At 33.1% G+C, this 22,345-nt stretch overlaps 1 protein-coding gene across 9 annotated transcripts in view; it reads right to left on the minus strand.

Moving 5' to 3' along the window:
• KIAA1328 (KIAA1328 ortholog) overlaps positions 1-22,345 on the minus strand; it is a 229,026-nt gene that overhangs the window by 187,713 nt on the left and 18,968 nt on the right. For all 9 annotated transcript variants that reach the window (XM_039842883.1, XM_039842892.1, XM_039842891.1 and 6 more), the window contains one exon: positions 12,834-12,949. In XM_039842883.1, the coding sequence (XP_039698817.1) occupies positions 12,834-12,949 (116 nt within the window). The remainder of the gene's footprint in view (positions 1-12,833; positions 12,950-22,345) is intronic.

Raw genomic sequence — 22,345 nt, forward strand, 5'->3', positions numbered from 1 at the left:
CTGTTTAGAAATGCAAATGAAACCATTATGTTCAATAATTATATGAAAATATGAACAGTTCAGCATGTTTTCCAGCCCTGATGGCGGTTAATGGGATGTACGCTTATGTAAATAACTACTATTAAAGCTAATGCTGAAAAAAACTAATAAATTCATACTAAAGCAACTGATTTAGTATGCTTTTAAACCCCAGCAGTGCTCACTTATTAGAAAAGAGTGCATTATTATGTTTAGAACTCATTACTGCTACAAGTCACTGCAACTCCATCAATTACCATGCATTAATGAAAATGGGACACATACACAAAAAATTATTGCCTCTCAGCAGTTTTCTTTTAAAGACAAAATCTAGGCGTATTACCATCATGGGGCCTTGTAGGGAACTTATCCACACTATAATCTTTATTACTAAAACAGTACTGCCAATACTATCACCCTAGGGTATTTTGACCATAAGAAGGGCTAACCTTTATGTAAAAATATCAACATTTTACAAGATTGGCCATTTAACATCAATAAGAAATTTTTAATATTTGAATTGCATTTTTTTTTAACTTTTATAAACATATGTGGCACATGGTCCATTTTTAAAGAGAAGTTAACAAGTGAAAATACACAGTGGTAATCACACCAATATAGAGGATAGATGGTTGCATTCCAAAATGCTGCCTGACATAACAGATAAATCCCACCCAGTTCACCCAGTTCATTTAAGTCTCAGTGAATTCTGTGGAACTTAGGGATAGGATTTTTAAGAACAAACCTAAAATTTCCTTCTTGGCCACAAGATGGAGTTTCTTGCGATATACTAAATATTTAGTATAAAACATTAGCAGCTAGAAAATCCTTGTTAAAATTCAAGTTTAGCTAGTATCTAACAGCAAAGAAATGCTGACGGACAGGAATGCAAATATAAAAGTGCCTTTGCTCTCACTCTATTTGTGTCAATTTTCACAATTTACTGTTTCCTTAACATATATAATTAAAGTGATCCTTCATCCTTTTCTAGCATAAAGAAAAACAGAAAGTACATCAGCACCTACCAAATGTGAAAAATATTTGCCAAAATTCAGACAGTCGTGTTATATATAATGAGCACATGTTTATTTTGAAATTGTAACTATCACGAATCAGTCCAATCACTTGCAGTTTTAGCTCTCACATGTTTACTTGTCTAAGCTTTTCCTGCAATTTAGATATACTACCACCAGGTGGCGGTAGAGTGCTATAATTGTGCAGTTCCAACAGTAAAATGCAAGGTTTCTCTCAAAAGTCAGATGTTCTCTGATCAAGCAACTCAAGTTTACGATTCATTCACATAAGAGGCATTTTTTGAGCACATACTGAATACCAGGTACTATACAGGATTCTCAGTGTACAAAAGCACAAAGGATAGAAATGATGTCCCATGAGGGAAATAGAAAATATGTAATAAGAATTCAAGCGCAATGAATAATCAATGCCCATTCACAAATAAAAAAGAAAAAAAAATCTTAGCAAACTAGAATAAAGCAAATTCCTCAAACTGATAAAAGGCACCTATTAAAAATCTATACAGCTAACATCAATATTAAGGATGAAATATGCATGTCCCCTAAAACATGAAACAAGACAAGGATGTTCTCGTTCATCTCTTTTATTCAATACCTAACTGGAGGTATTGAATAAGGCAAGAAAAAGAAATAAAAGGCACAAAGATCAGAAAAAAAGAACTAAAATTGTTTTTTATTTGAAGATAATTGTTTGCATATAAAATCCTAAGGAATCTATAAAAAACTATTAAAATTAAGAAGTGAGAATCTAGCGATGTCAAAGATAAAATCAATATAAAAAGATCAATTGTAGTTTTAAATCCAACTGAAAGTTAAAATTAAAAATAAATTGAGAACAAATTTTTCAAAATCAACAGACACCTTCCTGCTGACTAGAATGTGCACATAACTGAAGCTTGAAATGGCAAAATAAAAAAAGTGTGACTCCCTAAATCTACAGTCATCTTACCTGCCCCATGCCAAAACTCAAATGTCTTTTACATTAAAAGAAATAAACATATATCTTGTTTTTGTTACTGTTAGTTTGACATTTCTTGTTATAAACAAAGAAGCTTAATCCTGACAGAGATTCATAAAACATCCTTCAATAGATCCAACCTAATCCTAGCCATTTCAGTGTTGTTTCTGAATTATTTTCCTTGAGATCTCTTCTGTTCCATGCCAGAGCAGCATGTAATGAGATTCCTTAGCAATTCCTACCTGACTTCTCTTAGCAACAAGTTTTGTTAAAACTGCTTTAAAATTTTAAAACGATGCTCTCTCTCATATAATCAGAAGACATTTTGCTTCAAAATCAAAATGCTCTAAAAACTAGAAACCTAGTCACTCTTTGGGCAACAGAAAACTAAGGACTCTCAAGGGAAAAAAAAACTTCTAATAAAGGCAGCATCTGAAATAAAAAAATAATGTTTGAGATTTATCAAATATATCGTAATACCTATTTTAATGTTATAAACTTTTTCCGGCAAGAAAATACTTTATAGTCCTTAAATTTTTATAGAATTTCATATTTGTGAAAAATCTGCATATTAAAGCTATTTAACTACCCTATGTAGTAAATAGTTCAGATATTAACATGTTATATATGACGAGACTAAGGTTAGTTTATTCGTCATACAGCCAGTTAAAATGAAAATCTATGTCAAGATTTTAAGTTTTATTATTCTAGTACTCTTTGCAAAATACTGCTGTTTGTTATATCACACACTGAGATAAGTCATATTTGAGACATACAATTTCTAATAAACTAAGAGTTTACAAAAAGGACTTTTTACATAATTGGTCTTTTGATATGATAAGGATAAAAAAGTTGCCATAGCATAAAGCACTTCTCTGCCCTCTCAAATCACTATGTAATGCTATATGAAGAATAGATTTGTATATGCTGTGATATCTCTAAATCATTACACTTAATGTCATACTAAAACCTCCTCTCCCTTTGCCTTTAGACTGCTTAACTATTCCTTCTGCTTTTAGCCTGGCACACTGATGCCTTGGGGTTATTAACATGAGACAGAGGTGGATATTTGGCAACTTTTTCCTACGCTCAACAAATAACAATTCTCTTTTGTCACCAACCATATCATAGGTTCTGTTTTCTATTGTCAGATTTTTTCTAGTGCAAATATCTCACTAGGGAAATTACTATTTTTAACCTTCTTTTCTGTTGGTTTCAACTTTTTCTTAATTTTCTACTTTGCCTCCTGCCATTTTTCCTATATTTATTAGCTTCTGTGTGGGAAAAGGTCATATAGGAATGACCAAAAAATAAAGCACATACATCATAACAATTATTTGGAAAAAAACTGAATATTGGAACAAAATATTGTGGAACAAAATATTGTCTTTAGATATTTGGATTTTCTAGAATACACTTATTTAGAAATTCAAGGACTGCTTCAGAATGTTTCGATAGGAAGGACTCTTTCTCCATTTGGCTATGCTTTTCACAACCCTGAGGATTCAGGAAAAACAAGATGATCAATAGCCTTTTATTTCTGTAGCAACAAAGATAATCAAATTGGGAGAAAGTGACAATCCTTACCATCTAATCTATAAGGAGCTCCATTTCAGATATCCAGTATATTTCTGATCATTATATGACTATATAACAATTAGATTTACTAATTATGAAAAATTACAGTGCTTAGAAATGCAAAATCTTGGGCAAAACTATAAAAAAAAGAGAAAGAAACATTATTGTATAAGTATCTAACTGAAGAGAGAATATTACTGTCTGAATCATTTAACTATTTGTAAGTGAAGGCCATATTAAAGTTAAGAACACTGAGACAAATTTGTTACTGATAAATAAGTCATTCATTATATTCTTTAAATCTAAAGCAATTACAAGCTGTGGTATGCGAATGGTTTAAATGAAGAGATTACATCAGAACAGCCCTTTGAAGACGATCAGTTATGTAAAAAGCTAAACAAAATAATAAACTCTCCTGAACAATAATTATGAGATTGATTTGCTGAAAGTCTATTTCTTCATGCAAGAACTGTTGAAACTTTCCAAAGTAATTTTAAGTGATGCTAAATGGATTTAGTACTGTTTACCTAGTGCAAAACTGTCACTGGAAAAAAATTTTAATTTAACAGAGATGCAGAAAATCAATTTTTCTGAATTTCAGTCTAGCGAGCTTATTTACATGTATGCACCAAAAACAAATAAATCCCTTAGTCACTAAAGCCATTGTAGAAGCCCTAATCCACATGTTTGTGAATCCCTGTGTCACTCACTATAAAGCAACAGAGAAGTTGCTCTCTGGAGGTGCTGAGGCTCCAAATGTAGAACATTCAGCAAGCCAAAGAAATCAAAACACTACCAAAATCAAACCTGGAAAGTAAAACTATTTGTATTATTATAAAATGGACACACAACAGATATTAAAATTATCTCAGACAATAGGCAGAGAAATCCCAAAAAGCAAATTTCATCAAACAATAATAATCATATTTTAAAAATTATTATTCGAAGTACATTAATACCCAACCAGGATAATAAAAATAAGGAAAAATGATCAGAGAATAACATCTGAAAATATACTAATGTTTAGAAATACTACCCATCCATAGATATACTCACAGTTCTAGAGGCTGGAAAGTCCAACATCAAGGTCACACAGGGTTTGGTTGACTGTGAGAGCTTTCTTCCAGATATTGAGATGGCTACTTTCTAGCTGTGTCATAACAATGGGGTATGGGAGAGAGGGAGGAGGAAGGAGAGGTAGGCAGATCTCTCTTCTTATTACTGAATTAGGGCCCCACACTTATGACCTCATTTAACCTTAATTACCTCCTAAAAACCCTATCTCCAGATAGTCACATTGTGGGGTTAGGATTTCAACACATGAATTTTGGAGGGATGCAATTCAATCTGTAGCAAATACTAAAATTACAAATATATATATAAACAAATGAACTTTGCTAAGCCCAGAATAGAGGGCAAAAGGTTGAAAAGTACTATCTCCTATCTCAATAGTCCAGAGCATGTAAGTTCAGCAGTTTAATAAATTTATCAGAATTTCTTTAAGACTTGTTTCATTTTCACAAAAAACCCTGAAAATCAGAAAAGATACTACAAAATGGAAGGCAGATCTCAACTGCTTGTTCTTGCATTCTATGACTTATGTAAACTCAAAAGGTACAAAGCAGCTAGCTAACCCAAGACTCTGATGTAAGTTTCCTTATTCAAAATCCATACTGTTGCTAAGAACACCACAGTTACCCAAAGAACCCTACAATACACAAGTTAGGGCATTGGTACAGGTAAAAATGCTTGAAGAATTCTGAGTCAGACACTGTTTTAAAAAATTAATCAGTGAAAACATCTTAAAGAAGCCTTGGAGAAGAAAACTAGTAAAAAGAACAAAGACAAAGAAATAAAAATAAACTGTAAAAAGTAGGAAAAAAAACAATCATTCTTTCCTACCTATCATGTAGGGGCCACACAAGGGAGTCATAAAAATGAAGGTCAAATGTTATGTGATACCAGTAATGGAAGGCTTGAATATCGAAATCAGGATGAATTTGATACTTTAGGCTATAAGAAGCCATGGAAAAGTATTAAAAAGCCAAGTGATGTAATAAAAATAATCCTTAAGAAAGATTAATATGGCAGCAGTGATGGAATGAAGTCAATCAAAGGATAGTAGGAAAAAATGAAGATAGGGACAAAAGCATACTTACCACACAGTAATGCAAAGATTCAGGAATGCGATCAAGTGTCAATGCAACAGCAAAAATCAATGGACTCAGAGTAATGTTTCAGAGGGAAAATGATAAAGACTTGAGATGACAGAATAGAAAAGTCGACCTAAAAGAAAATCTCTGAAACATTCTACATATCTGGATTTCTGGATATCTTAGATTATGCTCTTTTGAGTTTGGATAAACAGCACTGTAAAATATATTTGGAAGTTTTATAAAATGTGCTTTAACTATAAATCAGTCTAGAAAAGTAAAGCTTGTTGATTATTTGTATTACTCGATGCCACAAAAATAATTTGGTATAATGAAAAGACACTTGGTGTCCAAAAAGTTCACTCCTGACTCTGCAATGGGCTGTTCAGTTACCTCTTTATACCTGTATCTTTATCTATAAAAGAATAAGAGTATCTGCCTCACCTAACTTAATCAGGTTATTGTGAAGATTAAAAAGTATAAGTGAAAGTGCTCTGTGAATAGAAAACCAATATACAAATTTAAGTTCTTACTACCAAAAGTCCTAGAAGTACTAAAAAGTAAAAGGGGATAAAAACAATTCAGCATTATTATGATGCCTCAGAATCATCATTATGAATGTTAACTACTGCATTGCATTTAATATAGGATGGCTTTGAGATGGGCAGCGTTCTAGACTGCTGTGTATTTTTAGTTCTTATGTGGTTTTTAATAATTTTCCTGTCAGTTCCCCTGTCAGCTTCAATATTAGTGATATAGCTCCACTCCCTACTTCTAATTTTCTTCTTCTAATCTGCAATGGATTTATAAACTAGACACCAGATAATGAGTTTATTATTATCCATATGATAGCCTCAGGAATTGTCAAACAAGAAAAGTGCATCCACAGGGACGAGAGCAGCTGGGGAGTGCTTCTTTTTATTCTTGGATGAGTTCCAGAAAAGTAGAGTGCAAATATAACTCACTATCACAGAGTAACTTAACCCCTAAAGTCTTATTGAAATGAAATTAAGTATATGGATAAAAATTTATATTTTACTTTCTGCAAACATTTATCATCGATTCCTCCCTATGGTTAGCATTAATATCTAAGTATTTTTAAGAGCACAAAATAATCTTAAAGAACATTTTAGGCAACAATAATACTAGTAATAAACAGTTCTTTCCTTAGGCATGCTTTTTTCTCTATAATAGACATGGAAAGAGTTATTTAATCTGTTATTATGATTTAAAATTACATTCCAAGACAATATACAATAATAATGGTCCAAAACCAGCTAAAGTTATACAGCATCACAGAGCAAATAAAATGACTTCAAGCAGTACAACTTCTAGAGTGTTAAGAGATAATTATTAGATTAGTAAAATAAAACTGCCCCGGGCTTGTTAAATGGAATAAACTGACTTTAACCAAGTACACGGAATATACTCTGTCACCACAGAATTCAATTTGTAAACATAAATAACAAAAACTCAATATTTATTCAAAACAAAAAGGCCAAGATTTATCTCAGTTGATAAGGTGTTTGGCAAACTTTGCTATATTAGTACACCACACTGCCAGACACCAAAACACTCTCTTCTCTTTCTATAGTCTTCTTCATTTTAAGAAGTTTAGATTTTTAATTCTCCCAAAACTATTTCCAAAAAGAGAATCTCCTGCTTTCTCTCATGAAGGGCCAGAAATATTAGAAAAGAGAGATTTAGTCTTTCTTTTCAAATTGTTTTCTTTCTCACAAACTTATTTCTACTATCCTTCCTCACCGTTCCTACCCACCCAATACCATTTCACCCAGATATACAATATGGTTCCCATCCTTGGCAAAAAACTAACGGATCATGGTAGTCTGGCTCCTGGAGCCGAGATGTGTAGTTAAATGAAAAGCTTTTAATACCTCTACTTCATTGCTGTTATTTGAACCAACATTTTTTTTACATAATTAGATAAGATTCTTATGAATGTTTTCTGGTCTATTTTCAGCACAGACATACTGAGACCTTTGGCTCATTCTAAAACATTCCTCAAAAAGGTTAAGATTAGTTCCTTTAAAATTCTTTCTCAGAGCAAGGTTTCTAAAATGATGACCTACACAATGGGCTCAAAGATCTGAGTTATAAGCACCTCAAAACCTCTTCAATTTACTAACTCCCAATCAGAGAGAGAATGGAAACAGACCAGAAGAGAAAACACAAATGTTCCTGTCAGTCTGGGTTATGGGAGAGAAAAGTAAGACCTGGCTTCCTGCCAGTGAGGAGCCAGCCAACAGGTATCAGTGCCACAGAGAGGTTTCTTTTTTCAGAGAATTAGAAGGTAGAGAAGAGAACTGATTTCACTCTCCTCCTGGGCCTTCTAAGCAGCATAAGCAGTTGTATAGCCTAATGAAAACCACCAAAACCCCAGAAAAGAAAGGCACAAAAATCAGAAAGAGAGGAGCTAGTCATCTCATCTCTCATCCATATGAGTAGTAGTAATAATGAGAATTGCTGTCTTTTTTTTTCAGTACCTTCTCAGTATAAGACACTGCTAGGTTCTTTACATACACAGTGTAAAGAATCTATCAAATTTCAACAGGCCTGCAGAAAAGGTATTATTAGCTATCCATATATCATAGACAAAAACAGAGACTAAGAGAAGTTCAGTAGCTTTCTCAAGGTCATATAGCTAGTCAGCACTAGAACAGGATTTTGACTTTGAAGCCAATTGTACTTCCTTCTCTACCACTTCTACTATATGGTGAAGTTAGCAAACATCAGACTTTACTTTCCTTCTGTAAGCTTCTGATACCATCCTGACCTAAGAGATAGGTTCTGGAAATACAATTAGCTCGAATATTAATAAACTAAACTTTTCTAATGGCTACATTCTCTATCTTATACTATACGAGTTAACATGTTTCAGAATTATTTCTATTGGAACACTGGACATATTTCTCTAAGTTTTAAATTTCTCTCTCCTTTCGTATTCATTTAGCTGGGCAAAAATCTACTATGTTCATCAGACTGCTTGACTATGTAAATGGCATATTCATTTATGTAGTTAAGTTTTCATCAATTAAGATTTCTTTGTTCAAAAAAACTGAGAATTACCAAGAATTTTTGTTTTAGTAATAAATTCTCTATTTACTATAAAAACAAACCCTTCAAAAGCTTGATCTGAATGCAAACATGTAAATTTTTTCTTTTCTTTCTTTTTTTTTTTTTTTTTTAAACTAAGGGACCGGTTTGCATTTGTATAGTTGATGAATAAATCAAGTCCTTAGAACTTTTCAAAAAACCCCGTAAATTCAGTATATCACATCTTTAAAATGCCAAAAATAAGAATTCATATAGTTCCGCACACAGAAACAGACATCAAAATGATCTGAAATTATCGGATTTCATGTACATGAAAGAGTGTGAATCATTCATGGATGATAGGTAAATGTATCTAGTTAAAATTATATTGTTTTAAATTATAACCTTGTTTTATGTTTCTAAGTTTTATAGAGTTTTATGTACTGTAAAGTCATCTATATTAACCTTTGACAGGTTTATGCTGATAAAGGAGATTTATACCTGAGCAATCTACTTGGAATAAAAACCATGGATGTCACTGTTTTTTAATCATATCTTCCTTTTTCCCTTCTTTGACAAGTTCCACAAATATCACTTATCTTTTGGTGATTCAAAAAAACTTAAACCAAAATTATATTAACTAAACCATTTCAATTTTTGATAATGGTCCAACATTTACTCCAATCTTCATTCACAAAAATAAAAAATGCCCAAATACCTTAATATGATTTGTACGATAGGTCTAACTATGACACATGTCCAAGCCTTGACTTTATTTACATCTTTTCCTTTCCTTTATTGCTTTTTAGATCAGAGGTCAGCAAACTTTCCTGTAGAGGGCTAGAGAGTAAATATTGTAAGCTATGCAGACCACAGGGTCTTTGTTGCAATTACTCAACTTTTAGCTACAGTGCAAAAGCAGTTATAGACAATACACAAATGAATGGGGGTGGCTGGATTTAGCTGATATTTGGCCCATGGCAGTAGTTTGTTGATCTCTGAGCTAAGTCATAGAGAAAATATGAAATACTGAATCAATGCAATCACCTGAGGTATCTTAATATTTAGCTGGACAGAAGAAACCATCATAGACATGCTGAGTTTAGGCTGCTTTGGTACTAAATACAATTAATCTTGACCCAGAATGTGCTAAATATACTAGCTCACCAAAATCAGATTTTACTTTTCCAGATAGCCACACATTTTTCTTAAGCATATCATTAGATAAACAACACCCCACTCTAATTGTAGCTGGGCTTTCTAAATTACAAGCTACTTCCCTCTCTCACCTTATTTCCCCAACTCTCCCCAATTCCATTGGACATAATAGTTATTTATTTATTTATTTTGTCCCAGGCAGGTTGGGGTATCACCAACTCTTCCCTGTATAAAAAACAGCATAGGGAATGTAATGGCTAGGTGGAGAGCCAGAGGAGAGAAAGAGCAATCAAGGGAATCGTTTCCTAAACTATATAAACGGCTAACCAATGTACTGTATACTTGAAACTAATAGTAAAAATTTTTTTAAAAAGTGATTTCTATTCCCCCTACTTCTACTACCAGACAGAGTTGGAGGCTGACTTCATCCCCAAACCGCTCTTCCCTTGCTGCCTTCCACTATATAAATTGGAGAAGCTAAATACTCACTTTCTCAGCCACCCTTTTTTATAGCTTAGCATGGCCAAGCAATAAGGTTCAGGACAATAAATATATCATAACAGATGTATGTTATGGAGTGGGGTAGGTATTGGGTAGGAGTACTCTGAGACAGATTTTATGTTTTTTACAAAAAGGAGAGGGAGTCACAACTGCCAGAACCTCTTCCTCCCCCTTTCTTCCTGTTTTAACGCAAATGTGATACCTGGAATTGCAGCAACCATTTTGTAACCTGGAATTCTGCAACCATTAGAAAAAGCTAAGAGAGCTGTAGAGATCCAGCGCTGAAAACTTGAAACCACTGAACCAATGCTAGAGACTACTCATCTCCAGAGTTGTTACAAGTCAAAAAACAGATCCTGTAAAGCGAATTTTTGTTACATATAAAATCATTCCTAATCTACCTTTTCTTGAAAGTGCTAGGGTCCTGTGACATTAATCCTTGTGAGAGTAAAAGACCAAATCTGGCTGAGCACAATTTGTTGTGAATTCTTACTAAACAGCATTACTTTAACCTAAAGAGAAAACTAGCAGAAAGAAAATCATAAAAGAAGGTCTAACCTGAGAGATGACAACCCAGGGCAATAAAGTCAGTGAGGGTAAAGAAAAGAGAAGCCTCAATAAGATTATTCAAATGCTTAAGAAATTTAGAAAAAAAAAAATTGAAAAAGTACTCCTTTAGAACCGTGGGGCCCATAAGCCTGATAAATGTTCTACTCAGCCAACTGAATTCTGATTATATTAATTTCTAATCATGTATTCCCACGGTTTGAAAAATGTAAGTTCAGAACTCACTTTTTTATAGTTATATTTTCGTGCTTTTTTCTCCAAGTAAATTAATTTACCTTATGCTTCTATTTACTTGGTATTCACAAAGATATAGTTACTGTCAACATATGATCATTTTTGACACTTGAAGAACCTTTGAAATGATTACTAACAATTGAGTTAATGACGATACTGACAATAAGGACAATGGTTCCTTCAAGCATTCCCATACTAGTTTAGTTGGCAGATCCATCACCCTAAATTTAAGGACAGTTACTCCTCTTTTTATCAATGCCGCTGCAAAAAACACCTAAGTAATTCTATCCAGTCAAACTTCCCAAGTGCTTATTTTAACTCACATATCCTTAAAATACAATTCTTAAATTAAAACACCAGTTTTTACTTTACTTTCTTATAAATAGTACAATATACACACACAGTCATGCACCACTTAACGATGGGGATACATTCGGAGAAATGTGTCCTTAGGCGATTTCATTGTTGTGTGAACATCGTGAAGTATGCTTTTACACAAACCTAGATGGTACGGCCTACTACACACCTAGGCTATGTGGTAAAGCCTATTGCTCTTGCGGTACAAGTCAGTACAGCATGCTACCGTACAAAACAAAACGAGATTAAATCAAGCACAAGAGAAAATGATGCAATCAAGAGATGCGGTGCACAGGAGATATATGAGGCTGCTGCTGGCTGAACATAGCATATTATTTTACAGCAAACTTTTTTATATAAGTATTAAGAGTATACTCTAACATAACGATAAAAAATATAATATAGTCAATACATAAACCAATAACATAGTTGTTTATTATTGAGTATTATGTACTGTCTATAATCGTGTGTGCTATACTTTTATACAACTGGCAGCATATGAGGTTTGTCTACACCAGCATCACCATAAACACATGAGTTATGTGTTGCACTATGAAGTTAAGGTGGCTATAATGCCACCAGATGACAGGAATTTTTCAGCCTCATCATAATCTTACGAGACCATGTTCATATACTTGGTCCACTGTTGACCGAAACATCATTAGGCAGAGCATGTCTATATTCACACACACACATATACACCCCTCCCTAGTTCTAAACCCAACGGTTATCTCCTCCACGAGAATAGTGTAGTGGTATTATGCTGCAGTGTGATACACTTATCAATACAACATCTACAAATCACAATGAACTCTTAAAAATTTTTATGATTTCAGAGTAGAAGTCCTTAGGACTGTCAAGGTTTAGCTAAAAAGAATACCAACTACGAAGAGGTTTCAGGCTCAACTGCAGTACTGGAACAGAATTTAATAAAGTTCCAACACTACATTTTAATGCCGAAATTTCTTATTGTCTTTTTTAGTTGACAAACATGTGCTCTGCAGTATAACAGCAGCAGAAGAACAGCTGGATGGTTGTATCAAGCACAAAGGAAGCAACAGTACATGCTGTTAAGTGTCATTCTGATTGCCTAGAAATAGCAGCCCATGCAGATTTATTCCCTGTTATAAATTAGAACAATTATTTCTCTGGAGTTTACATTCTCTTCATGAAAGAATCAAACTTCGGAACATTAAAAAAGAGAACTTTCAAAAAGGATATCTTCCCTTTCTTTGACGATCAGTTCATTCTGTTCTTCCAACTGCCTGATCTTCTTCTCAAACGATTCCTGCTCAGCTTTCAGTCGTTCTTCTGTCACTTCCTTTTCCTCACTAATTCTGAAAGAAATTAAAAAATGGAAAGAAAATGCTTATGAGTATAAAATAAAATATATGTCTATAGCTGCGGTTTACCAAAACTACATTTCTTAGAGGTATGCTAATTTCTTCATAGTCTTATTTTTTAAAAATAACATTTCATAAAGCAATCTTTCTCACCTTTGCAATAAAATATGCATGTTATTGTTAAATTAAGACTGTTTCTACTCATCATTAGTATCTTAAATGAGGAAAGTCCTACACGGGACATACGTTTCCAATTATAATCCAGGACAGAAAACTATTCATTTTTAAAACATTAGGTTTCATTCGTTCATTATCAAAATAGACATTATCAATTTATTTTGATTTAGATATTTTATACTTTTATTTAAATCCTGTCAATGAAATAAACAACATATAAATCATTGTATATTTCACTAACATATACAAGCAATTTTACTTTTTCTTGGCACTGAAACCCTGCATTCCTCAGTAGCATATAAATAACTAGATTGGATTAAAAATGCAGCATTAACATAAAAAAAAGCTTGTACTACATTTACTCTTAGTCCAAAAGGATTTTAAAGCTAAAAACACTGATCAAACAAATCTGATTCTTTAAAGTCTAATTCTGAAAAGTATTCCAACTCAATCCTACCAAAAAGAGGTGGTTTCTAACAGGAGCAAAGGGAAAAAATATCTTTAAAAAAAAAAAAAAAAAAAAACCCACACACACAAAAAACAAGAACATTAAAATTTATCTTAAAATGACAACTCTCATTTTTATGGTACTCTGTGCACAGAGATGTTAACCCTGCATTTCTGTGTTACTATTGGTACTTGTTTCTCCAGAGTATAACACATTTATCCTACCAGGTCACACAGGGATAAGTGTAAGTGAAATCCAAAGGGAATTCAAACCTTTTCTTTCAGTTCCTAAATTTACTTCCTCCCAGACCCTACTCTACTAGAGAAATTTCTGAGTAACATGAACACCATAGCCTTTCCTTTGTTGTTAGCCTTCTGGTGGAGATATTGAAAGCAATAATTTAACAGAATGAAAATTAGAATTTTTGAATGTTCAAGAGTTGATTGCATTTTGTCTTTGAAATAATTTGAAAATGCATGGTACACAGTAGTGTTCAAACAATAGGTTTATTTCTTATTGCTAATCCTGACATTTAAATCATTTTCTCAATCTTATTATTTATGTTTAGCATACCACTGGGCTCATGAACGGGACTCAGACCATTCTAAGAAGGTAATCTCTAAAACTGATACAATTACAAGGAATCCACAGAACTAAACAAAGAACAAATATATCTATATGAAGAGGATTTACACTCTGTCTCAGGTTACTCTGCCTCCCTTGAAGATTGTCAAATTTACCTTAATACTAAACTAAACACAGAGATTATCTCTGTGGAGCCTGCCAGGTCAGAATATATAGGTATACTTCAACATTTACTTACTCCCTTTGCTCAACCTGAAGGAGATCCATGAAAACTCTAGGGATCATTGAGGGCAAAAATGCTTGTACATACATTTCATAATACTAGAGTCTAAGATGAGATTTTTCCTAAAACTTAAACTGCTCTATCCAGAAAAATCACTTTTTAAAATTTAGTTTCTAGAGTACATTTGAAAAATTTGTTACTACGCTATTTAAACAGCCCCCCACCCCCCCCCACCTTTTTTTCTTCTGTTATGCTGCTATGATTAGACTACCCTTTAGCAATTACTACGGTCTGGAAGAATATAAAATTAACAAGCTGTGGTAAGTACAAAGTACAACACTTCTATAGGCCTATGTAAAGATGTGGCCTATTAGCATAGTTAATATGAGCAAGTATCTTAATACAGCCTTTAAATGCAGAGGACTTGCCAATAAAACAACCTCAAGATTTATATCCACTTTGAAATCTGTCTTCTTGTTTAATTTATGTTCAATAATATTTCCCATGAGATACATTCAAGAGAAAATGTCTGGTTATCATGATCTACATTTTTCATCAAAGCATTCTTAGACCACGAAGTAACATAAAAAGACTTAATCCTCTATATCTCATTTAGAATATAGCAACAAGTTAATTAACAAAATGAGAATCTAAATACAGGAAAGGGAAATATTTGACTAATAGGATAAAAAGTTAAAACTCTAACAAGAAAATATTCTGAGTTGGTTGTTAATTATTTACAAAGAGAACAGCCTGTTCATAAAGTAAGAAATCACCATTGTTAACATTTACTTAATGACTCAGAATATTTCTCAAAAACTTCCACAAAATGTACTGTTATCTAACAAGAAAAGAGAATTCATACCCTAAGAGTTGGGTGGTTGGGCAGAAAATTGTGATGAAAGTACTGAATTTCTTTGAAGTCTTGTGGTTTAGCTTAAATATCTCTGAATATTTTGTCTTTTTCTCTGTAAAATGATCCTTTCAGTTTTAATATAAAAAGTTTCCCCACACCCATCCATTTTAAACTTTTAGTAAAACTCGTGTTTTAGAAAGAGATTTATTTTATGACTTTGCAAACTCCTGATGTTCTTCTAGATACTGCAGGAATGGGTACTTTTACACTAATGTGAAAGACAAGGTAAGGTAGGAAAGCTATCCTAAAGTGAATTATAGCTCACCCAATGGTCGACCAGATAAATTTCTTCTCCTATTTAATATCCTGTGTTTGTGAGCTGTGTATACTGGGTGCATTTTTAAAATTCTGAATATCGACTTAGTGGTTAAGAGCTGGAGAAGGAAGGGACATGTTTCAAAGGACATCTAGCAAACAGAACGGGACATATTGTTTTTAAGCAAAAGTAAATGTGTGGTGAAAAAGATGGCTTTCATCATAAAAAATATTCCAATGAAATCATTTAAGATCTTCTTTACAAATTTAACATTTGGCTATTATTTAAAATGTACTGTCTAAAGGAACACAGGTGCTTTAAGAAATCAGAGATATAGCACTCTGTGTCAAAAGGACTCTAAGAATTACAGAGCAATACTGAATGAATGTAGATGCAAAAATCCTCAATAAAATACTAGCAAACAATCCAGCAACATAAAAAAGGATTATACATCATGACCAGAATTTATTCCAGAAATGAAGAGTTGGTTTATGACTCAAATATCAATTAATGTAATACACCATATCAATAAAGGAGAAAAACCACATGATCACTGGATGCAGAAAAGTGTTTGAAAAAAAAATGTAACAATTCAAAATTAAAAAAACAAAAACACACACTCAATAAATAGGAAGAAAAAGGAAGTTCCCCAACCTGAAAAAGACTGTCTATGAAAAACCTACATCTAATACCATATTTAATGCTAAAAGTCTGAATGATCATCAACAAGATAAGGAATACCTGTTCTCACCACTTCGATCTCAGCACTGGAGATTATAGTCAAAGCGTTTAGGTAGGGAAAAAGACATAAAGGCATTTAAATTCTAAAGGAACACCACTTCTTTCATAAGATGGCTTTGTATGTAGGAAAATCTAGAAATCTACTAAAAAACTATTAGAACTAATAAAGGAGTTCATTGAGGTTTCAGGATACATGATCAATGTACAAAAATCAATTGTATGCTTATACACTAGCAGTAAACAACTCCAAAAAGAAATTAAGGAAACATTTGTATTTAAATGTAATTAAATTTACATGTGCATAAAAAAATAAAATACAAAGTGATAAATTCAACAGAAGAAGATTTGAATATTAAAAACTACAAAACATTGTTGAAAGAAATTAAAAACCGAAATAGTTGGAAAGACATTTCATGTTCATGATTAGAAGACTTAATATTAAAATGGCAGTATCCTCCACATTGATCTTCAAATCCAACTCAAAATTCTATCAAAATCTTAGCTGGTTTAGTCACAGATATTGACAAGCTGATACAGTTCTAAAATACATATGAAAATTAAAGAGTCTCAGAATATCTAAAATATTTTTGAAAAAGGAGAAAAAGATTGAGGACTCACACTTTCCAATATTAAAACTTACTAAAATACTACAGGAATCAAGATGGTGTGGTACTGGCACAAGGATGGACATGTAGAGCAATGCATCAAAACCAAACACATTTAAAGTAAACTGATTTTACAACCAGCATACCAAGAAAGTCAAAGGGAAAGAATAGTTTTTCAACAAATAGTGCTGGGACAACTTGCTACACACACACACACACACACACACACACACACAGAGTTAGGCCCATACCTCACACCACATATAAAAATTAACTCTAAATGAATCGAAGACCAAAATTTAAGAGCTAAAACTATAAACTCTTGGAGGAAAACATAGGCATAAATCTTTATGACCTTGGGTTAGGCAATTATTTCTAAGATACAACACCAAAAACACAAGTAACAAACAAAAAGATAAACTGGACTTTATCAAAATAAAAAATTTTGTGCTTAAAATGACATCAAGAAAGTGAAAAACAATGCACAGAATGAAATAAAATTTTGCGCATAATTTATCTGATAAGGGGACATGTAAATGGAATATACAAAGAACTCAGAGAACTCAACAATAAAAAGACAAAAAAAAAAAACAATTTGAAAGGACTGAATAGACATTTCTTCAAAGAAGATATACAAATAGCCAAGAAGTGCATGAAAAGATGCTCAACAGCATTAGCCATTAGGTAAATGTATATCAAAACCACAATTAGATACCACTTAATACCCAGTAGGATGGTATAATTAAAAAGATTATAACAAATAAAGGTAAAGCTGTGGAAAATTGGAACATTCATACACTGTTGGTGGGAATGCAAAATGGTGTAGCCGCTCTGGAAAACAGTCTGGCAGTTCCTCAAAGGGTTAAACACAGAGTTACTATATGACCCAACAATTTCATTCCTAGAGAAATTAAAACATATGTCCACACAAAAATTTGCCAAAAATGCATAATCTGAATCTAATCAAGAGAAAACATCATACGAATCCATACTGAGGGACATTCTGCAAAATATCTGACTGCGTCAAGGTTATAAAAAACTGAACTATGACAGATTAGAGAAGACTAAGGAGAAGTGACAACTAAATATGATATAAGATACTGAATTGGATATTGGATCAGAAAAATGATATTAGTGAAATGACACTGGTGAAATGTGAATAAAAGCTATAGTTTAATTGATAGTGTTGAATGACTATCAATTTCTTAGTTTTGATCATTGTAGTATAGTTATGAAAAACATAACAGTATAGAAAGCTGAATAAAGTATATATGGAAATTCTAACTATAACTTTTGAGTCTAAAATTATTTCAAATTAAAAATTTAAAAAGAAACAAACACCACTCAAACAAACAGTGTGTGCAAGAGGGGGTGGTGGAGGGAGGGAGAGTATCAAAGAGGGATTTTATTTTTATCTGCAATTTTATTTTTTTAATAATAATATTTTTAATATTTCTTCAACTATAAGTACAATAAAATTAGGGGGAAGGGTATACTATAGAGAGAATAAAGATGCAATATTCTGGCCTCTGCTAGAGTAAATAGAAAATATCACTATTATCCAGTTCCTTTTGTTATGTCTTGGATTAATCAATTACTTTTAAAACTACCAGAAAAAAAAAAATTTGACATATCATGACAAAAATTGATTATCTCTTCCACAAATGCTTTGAAAAAGTAGATCATCATGTAGCAAATGATCAATAATTGTTTTTCAAGCAAAACTTGATAATATGGTAAGAATAAACACTTTCAGTTATAAGGTACCAACCTGAGAATACTCAAGTCTCAAATGTCATAAATCAAACTATAGTTCCAATTTTGAGACAGTAACCTAAATGTCTTATAAGTATTTTTGGTAACTTCTGCTCTTCACTCTTCCCTTAGCTCAATGATTCTTCCTATCCCTTATTGATTCCAACAGGTATATAAAACATAAACTATGAAAGAGAATAATCATCCCATAGAAAGCCCATAAATAAAAAAAGCAAAAGCTGCCTAAGAAAAGAATGAAAAGCTATAGTACATACTTGCATATCACATGTACCTACGGTTGCAGCCTTTCAACTGTGCATAACCAAAATGTGGCCCAAGCACGACTGTGAGTAGATTCAGGAGAGATAATTTTGAGTCAATCCAGCAAAGTCAGAAGAGATTGTCCACATTCATATAGCACTGTACATGTCTCCGGAGTCCATGAGGAAGGGAAAAAAATTGCTATAGAAAAATTAACCTCTTTTAGGAAGTAATATCTGGCCAGACCAAGAGAAAGAGTGCATGCTAGTCACTCAAAAAATACTCTTTGAATTGCAGAGCTTAGAATAAATAATCTGAAAAATAAATTTTGGCATACTAACTGTCCTACAGTGTCAAGATACACCAAAGTTCAGAGAATGCCTTTCACCTAAGCAAGTTAAAAATTCCTTATTTTTTCTTGAAATTTACTATAGAATCCATTATAGACACTTTTTATACCAAAAAAAAAAAAAAAAAAAATCCACAAAGGCTTCAAATGAGAAGACAAAAAACTGAGTCACTGAAAAATTAAAAAGTCTTAACATTTTTATCGTACTTAAATGTACATTTAATTATGACAAAAAAGGTTATGATTAGTTTTAAAAATAAAAGACCAGAATAAATATAAAATAATAATGATCCATTCATTTTACAATGGGAAACTAATGGTGTTACACTTTCTATTTTTCTTTTGAGAAATGTCAAGTACAAACAGAAAACTGTCCTCTGGGAAAAATCAAAGTACCTGAGCCTAAAAAAGAACCCTGTCCTCAAATGAGTTAGTGCATAAGTATTCACTGGGGAACCATGCATTATTTGACAGTGTGGGCTTAGGACATGAAATAGTAGAGGTTTTTGTCTAGGCTTCTTAGAACATAGCTCATATACATCAAAAACTGCAATATGGCCAAGATTATTTTAAAACTTTTTTTTCCTTTAAAGACAGCTATTGTACAGTTTGTGCATTAGTTGATGGTACCTCTCCCCATCTCAAAAAATTTCAGTAAAAAAAATGCAAATGCATATATAAAGAAGTAATCTTTCAGTGCAAACTACAATATTTTGCAAAGCCATTCATTTTTCAAGTCCCCATAAATGACACTGCTTTTTTCAATTATGCAAACAATTAATATTACTGTAAAAGACTTTCTAAGGTCACTAAATTCAGTAATCTTGAACAAATCTCTCTATCCTTACGCCTCCAAAAAAGATCAATCAATTTTCTACTTATCCTCCCACAAATGTAAATCAATGCTGGACACCTCAAGAAAATGCCCTTGTTTACTTAAAACCTATATATTGTCATCTCTTACACTCTCTTTCATAAGCTAAATAATTCATAAAATCCCTACTTTATCTTTGTAGTATCTATTCTCCAACAGCCTTTTAATTTGTATTTGTATTTGTATTCTAGTTTTTCATTAGTGTAGTTAACACAAGTGAAGATTCTCTGAGCATATACAGATTACTTAAGGAGGTATCTACAGATTATTAAAAACTCATACCTAGTTTTTCTTTAATCTATTTGTTTTCCTGCCAAATAGCACAATATTGCTTCCTTATGTTCAGATTAAATTTAACTATGAACCACATATTTTTAAAGTACTGGACCTAACCAGTAAGTCTTTCTCTAAAATGAATTTCTAATTTATTTTTATCCTTAGAGATATAATAACCTGTACTTATCACTACTATCTTTTATACTGTGAACGAATCCATTTTACAACCTACTGTATCAATTGTGATTTGCATTTATATCTTCTATTAACATTTACTCTCATATAGAAACATCGATAAATCCTATAGGCATCTTTTTTGATTCTTTCACACATAGTACCAATAAAGATATTGACTGAAAAGGAGCTGACAGATTCCCAATGATCCCTCCAAGAAGTAAGCCAGTCTTGGAATTTGGACATGCAGTTTTCCCACTAACACTGTTAAAGTTAAGGCCATGTTTTCATTTAAAAAAGAAAAAAAGAGGCTATGCTTTTGTAAGAACGCTTTCCACCTCAAAGGCACCAGTAAAAAATGCTATAGTTTTCATTTGCTTTTATACTGCATGCCACTCTATAATTGAAAAGATGCCACTAGTTTTTTGTTATGCTGAGAGCTACTGAATATTATTCTAAAAATATGCTTGTTAATGGTCAGGGCTGGGTGCCAAGCACTCTCTGTGACTTCTCTAAAATAATGATGGTGAGTCTGCATAATAGCTAAAATTCTTTAAGTATGCTATACTTGAATATATCACAGGCATGCATAAGGTTTTCTAAATCTGACATTAGGAAAGCAAAGTATACAAATATTCATGAACAAAGAAATACATCTAAATATCTTTTACTCAAAGAGAAAACTTTATAGTCTATGGCCATACTATACTGAACAAACCCAATCCGTTTGATCTCAGAAGCTAAGCAGGGTCGGGCCTGGTTAAGACTTGGATGAGAGACCACCTAGGAAGACCAGGTGCTATAGGCATAAAAAATAAAAAAATAAGGGATTGTAAACTGATGAGGTCCTTGCAATCTGTGAGGTCAACCAAGGGTTGCTTCGCCTAAAAAAAATAAAGGAAAGAAAACTTTTTTCTTCTCTAAGATGAAAGTTGAACTTTCGTTTCCTCTTTGTCTTCTTCATTTTCCACTTTTCTTTTTCTTCCTGAACAATTAAGTCCTAAAACCATGATGGGGGCAAAGTTCACATCAGTCAGACCAAAGGTCTTGTGAACAGAAGGTTTTCCCAGTGGGATGTCAGCAGCCAAGCAGGTTGAGAAGGGCGTCAACATGTGAGATGTCACAGTGAGAAGAGTATCCATGTGGAGGAGCAGCCTAGCATGGGTATCAGAGCCTTGAGTATTTGACGTGAGTAGCCATAGGAGTTACCCCACATGGAAATTCAAAATTCAGAGCCCAAGTACGGTGAGGAGGGGTCTATATGAGTGTGGGGAGTGGGTGCTGGTGTAGAGGAGCCTACAAAGAGTGAAGAGAGCATTCACAAAGGGCTAACCTGAAGCAAGTTATCAGAGCCCAAGGAGTATGAGGACATACACTTAGGCGGCAACCCTCTGTATTATATCAGAGCCCAGGTAAAGTAGAAGGGTTATCCTCAAGAAGGGGCAGCCTGGGGGAGCCTAAGGTAAGTGAGGAGGGAATCAACACAGGGGAGAAGATAAACATGTGGAGGTCAGAGCCAGAGAAAGGTAAAGATGACATAACTGAAAATGAGGTGGCCTAGTGCAAGATGTCAAGGCCTAAACAGAGGAAAGAGGACATCTAAGTAGCGGGGAGAGTCCACCACCAAGAGTCAGAAGTAGAGTGAAGTGAGGAGAGCATTCAAAGCAGAGTTTGGCCTACATTAGTTTGCTGAAATATAAGAAGGGAGAAAAAGACATCCATGAGGTGGGGGTGGGGGGCTGGGAGACTG

The sequence above is a fragment of the Pteropus medius genome, unplaced genomic scaffold, assembly GCF_902729225.1.
Source record: "Pteropus medius unplaced genomic scaffold, Ma_sr-lr_union100, whole genome shotgun sequence".
In the NCBI taxonomy this organism is placed as follows: Eukaryota; Metazoa; Chordata; class Mammalia; order Chiroptera; family Pteropodidae; genus Pteropus; species Pteropus medius.